At 39.9% G+C, this 4,622-nt stretch overlaps 1 protein-coding gene across 1 annotated transcript in view; it reads right to left on the bottom strand.

The window, feature by feature from the left end:
* The window catches only part of si:dkeyp-51f12.2 (uncharacterized protein LOC100151460 homolog), a 6,449-nt gene extending 4,582 nt beyond the window's left edge, over positions 1–1,867 (bottom strand). The window contains exon 1 of the mRNA XM_050056028.1: positions 1,190–1,867. Coding sequence (XP_049911985.1) covers positions 1,190–1,506 — 317 coding nt within the window. The 5' untranslated portion in view covers positions 1,507–1,867. The remainder of the gene's footprint in view (positions 1–1,189) is intronic.
* Between the last annotated feature and the right edge of the window lie 2,755 nt (positions 1,868–4,622).

Genomic DNA, 4,622 nt, shown 5'->3' on the forward strand with positions numbered 1-4,622 from the left:
CATTGTGTCATACGGATTACTGTTAATTTATTATGCTGATCTGTTCTGTACGACATCTATTGCACGTCTGTCCGTCCTGGAAGAGGGATCCCTCCTCAGTTGCTCTTCCTGAGGTTTCTACCGTTTTTTTTCCCCGTTAAAGGGTTTCTTGGGGAGTTTTTCCTTATCCGCTGTGAGGGTCATAAGGACAGAGGAAGCCCTGTGAGGCAAATTGTGATTTGTGATATTGGGCTTTATAAATGAAATTGATTGATTGATTGATTGAATAGTCTAAAAGAGCCACGAGTGAATCATTTTACGCCCATTCAAGTTAGCCAAGTGCTAAACCGGAAGTTTAGTGCACCTGCCATATGGGCCCAGTGATGCAGAAGCAGCACCGATCAGTTGAGTAGTTATATCTGCTGCAGTTCAACGTTTTTGGCTTTGTGTGCCACTTATAAAGGGAAGAAATGTGACCCCACCTTCCAGTTCTTTTTATACATCCATGTGGCCTTCAGTCTTTATGCTAAGCTAAGCTAATCGGCTCCAGAGTCATATCTAGCACACAGATTTGAGAGTGGTGTGGATTTTCCTCACCTGCACTAAAGAAAGCAAAAAAGAGTATTTCTTAAAATATAAATCAATTTCTTTAACGTTATATTTTGTCGTGATTATATTTCAATAACTGCGCATCTTGACTGTGGGCAGTATTAGATGGGATCGGCCCGGGCCTACTATCAGTGAAAGACTGTGTAATCCAGGGCTGAGCACGGCCTGCAGAGGGCAAGGTGGCTTTTTTTCTTCCAAGTTTAAAGGTTCACTTGTATTTTGACCAAAATGAATGAGATTTAATATCAAAGTGGGCATTTCTCTTGAAAAAGTGGCGTAGCTGGGGTCTGCGTGCAGGCCTGTCATATACTTGTGAACAGCTCTATCTCTTAAGGACCTTGAAAATTGATAACTGAACCTCTGATGTCATCAAATGTAGAGCTGCAACAGGGAGGATGAATTAGACAACATGGCAAATCGGAGAGTAACAATGTCCTTTTAAAATCTTTTCTTCGAGTCAGCTAAACAGTACAGTGCAGGACATCAGTGTATTAAACTTAAATCAATGGTTATCTTATTTTCTGGCTTCAGGAGAAAATGATTTACAAATACAGATTAAACTGTGCCAAATATATTATATCTAAACATTTTTTGTACCCACCTGGGCAGAAACACTGACTGGGACTCTGGGAAACGGCTTCCTGGGGGTGTGAAGAGGGCATGGCTGCCAAAGTTGGGGGAGTCGTTGTATGGATAATGTGGACACTCCGGGTCGAACTCTCGGTGGTTGTAGTTTGCTGCACTTTTGCTGTTCATAGCCCAGAATAACCCCAGGATGAGCATGACCACCCCCAGCACCACGCAGCACAGGGAGAAAGCCTGCATGCGGCTCTGGTATGAGGCCAGGAAGGCTGTGGAGCCCCCGGTCACAATGAGGAAGGCTCCGATGAAGATTGCTCCGTGGTGCAGGGAAGGCATCCTCCTCCGGGACTGGGACTGTTTCTGAGGTTACTGAGAAGGCTGTGACCGGCTGGATAGTGTCACTCACGTACTAACAGTCCCACGGAGTGCGCTCCCCATGCGCTCTGGCACGGACCAGACATCCAAATGATTTACTCCACAGTTACAGAAGTATTATGAGAAGGAAAAGCTCGTTGAATCTTACTTATTTGTTCCAATCATTTCTCCCATACTGTTAAAAAACTGCTCATCATAAAGTCCAAGTGTTAGTCCTCTCTCTGTAGAGCTCCAGCTCCTGGGGAAAAGAGTTAAAATTAATGGTTTCTTGCTGAACAAAGAAAAATAAAATGGTAAAGGCTCTGATGCGCATCAGGCTAAAGTGGACCAGCAGTGTTTATCATCAAGGCAGATGGACGAGAGGACGGCAGAGCCCATTAAGAAATCTTTACTGGCGCCCCACCCTCCCTCTGGCTAATGTGTCTGAAGGGTACCACTTTAGCCCTGTGTGTGTGTGTGTGTGTGTGTGTGTGTGTGTGTGTGTGTGTGTGTGTGTGTGTGTGACAGCAATTTCTCCAAACATAAATGGCCATACTGGACATGAAACAGAGAGGTATTTATGCCCACTTCCTTTGACAAAATGAGATGCTGTTGTACCCCAGTAATGGTGTTGGGTTACAAAACTCGAATAAAGTTTAAAATGTTTAAGATGTCATCAGCAATCTCTAGGAACTGCAACATCCCTGCAATGTTATTTAATACAATTTCTACAACCTTTACAACCTATAGAATTTATTAAAGGGTTAATTAGTATTTTGCTATCTAGACCTTTAGCTGCCAATAAGGACACTGAGGTCATGTTCTGTTATATAGATTTCAATCTGAATTTGAGGAAAAAATTAGGAGTGCTGCACTCGGTTAAGGCACTATGTAATTAGCTGTAAAAAATCAGGTGCCCTTTAAGGATGGGGCAAATAGTCACATAAAGATAAAAAACAAAGACACAAAAATGCATCAGAGACTCTGACTGTAGTTAAAAACCCTTTATTATTAGTGTCCTGGCACTATTGTAATCCTAGGTATTCTTTAACTTCTTTCTTCTTCCGAGGAAATCATACTTCCCATGGGTGAAAACTCACCAAACTTTGCACAAAGGTCCAGTCTCATGCCAGATATCCTCAGCTGTAAACTCAAGCCAATAGTCCTGATGGTGGCGCTACAGCAAGCGTCTAAAGTTCAAAACTTTGAAAATTCATAACAAATCAACTTCACAACTTTCATCAAACTGTAGCCCCAATACTGAAGAAACTTTTGTACATTTAAACCTATTAAAAATTATGAAGTTCATCACTCTGTTTTTTTCAAAAACTGTAAAACTTATAAAACCTATCTCCTCCCACAATTTTTGCTCAATTGACACCAAACTTGCTACAGAGCATCTTCAGACTGTCCTACAAAAACTATGTTTCTCAGATTTTTGATTTATCAAAAATTGAGCCTACAGTGCATCAAAATGTTTGACTGTAAACTGTACTGTAAACATATACATGCAAATTCTTGCTAAATAAATCTTCAATGTTCATGAAAAAAATGACAAAATTCTAGAGTCATGGTAGATGATGTGTGGCAAATTTCAGAATTTTATCTCAAAAACTGAATTTTTGACAGCATTTTGAATTTTGCTCTAATGTGAACAATTGGAGTCAATGTAAAAATGGCAATTTTAAACATCAGTTTTTCACTTATGGAGCAAATCAATCATTGTTACAAACAAATTACCAACATCTCCATGCTGTCTAGATGCAATATGTGTATTTTCAGATTTTTGTTTCGATAACTGAATTTTTTACAGTGGTTTGAAATCTGCTTTTCCATGCATGGACGGCTGCTAAACCTGCACGTCTGGCTTAGTCAATTTGTGAAGCTACACATGAATTGTCACTGACTAATTAGCTCAGTGAGATAGAGATTGATCCTTAGTTTCAGAGGTTGTGAGTTCAAGCCTCAGCTGATGCAAAAGGCAGATTGTGTTGCTAAATTCCTAAATGTCTTCCAATTCTTCTGCTTGTTGCTCAGAATTGCCTAAAAATGCCCGGACCCGACCCATCGCTGCGCAGCACCTATAATAGCATACAGTTATTTCATTTTCATTTGCAGTTTCTTTCAATGTGGTTTTTGTCTAGTAGGGCTTCACCAGTATGTCATGTAACCTGTATCACACGACCCCCATGTGAGCTCCTAAATTACACACCTGTTTCCAAAGCATTTTCATGTCTGTACCATGGACTTTTACACCAAGTGAGCTGGCCAGTTGTTTTTTATGTTTAAATCTGAATTTGTCAGTGTGAGAAACCTAAAGAGAGTCTTTATTCTGTAATGTGGAACAGCTAACAGCAGCATTTTATATAGATAGCTTCCCTTTTTTAGAGTCAGTATATTTAAATTCTACAATAACACCAAATAAAACAATATTCAATAAACGCATTTAAAGCAAATAAATACAATCTAAAATGAACAAGAGTCTGCACAGTCATGCTAGCAGCTCTCTGAAGCTCTATTCAGGCACAGTGATGCTATAAGCTAAATGCTTAGCATGCTAACATGATCAGGATGACAATACTGACATGCTGATGTGAAGTTGGCGACGGCATAGACTTGGTTTCAGCACTCATTTCTTTGAGACCTAGTGAGTTCTCCTCTCTCACCAAAGACTGTATTCTTTATTTGGTTTCTTGGATACATGTACACCTTTACACTTCTGGTGGCTGTGGCATGATAATTTACTCCAATCGTATATTCATTGTCCTCACTGCTTGTTGTATATTCAAGCGCTCTGGCACCACATTTTGCTTCTTGATATTTCTTTATTTTTTTATTTTATTTTTTATTTTTTTGCCTAGGAGCCAGAGGTTGAGGAAGGGACTCTGGGTGCAGGAGGATGAGGGAAGTCAACTCTGTTTAATTTTCGTTATATTTACTGTATTTTTTCCTTGTCATAGAAAATTCAACAAAGAAATCTATCAAAAATAGTGGTTGCTAACAAGTGGCTAAATGTGACTACAGAACGTCATCACGTCAAACACGGCTTTACAGTGTCGTTGATTATAGCCTAAAGTTAGCGTTTTACTCATGGCGAT

The sequence above is a fragment of the Epinephelus moara genome, chromosome 10 (assembly GCF_006386435.1).
Source record: "Epinephelus moara isolate mb chromosome 10, YSFRI_EMoa_1.0, whole genome shotgun sequence".
NCBI classification, from domain to species: Eukaryota; Metazoa; Chordata; class Actinopteri; order Perciformes; family Serranidae; genus Epinephelus; species Epinephelus moara.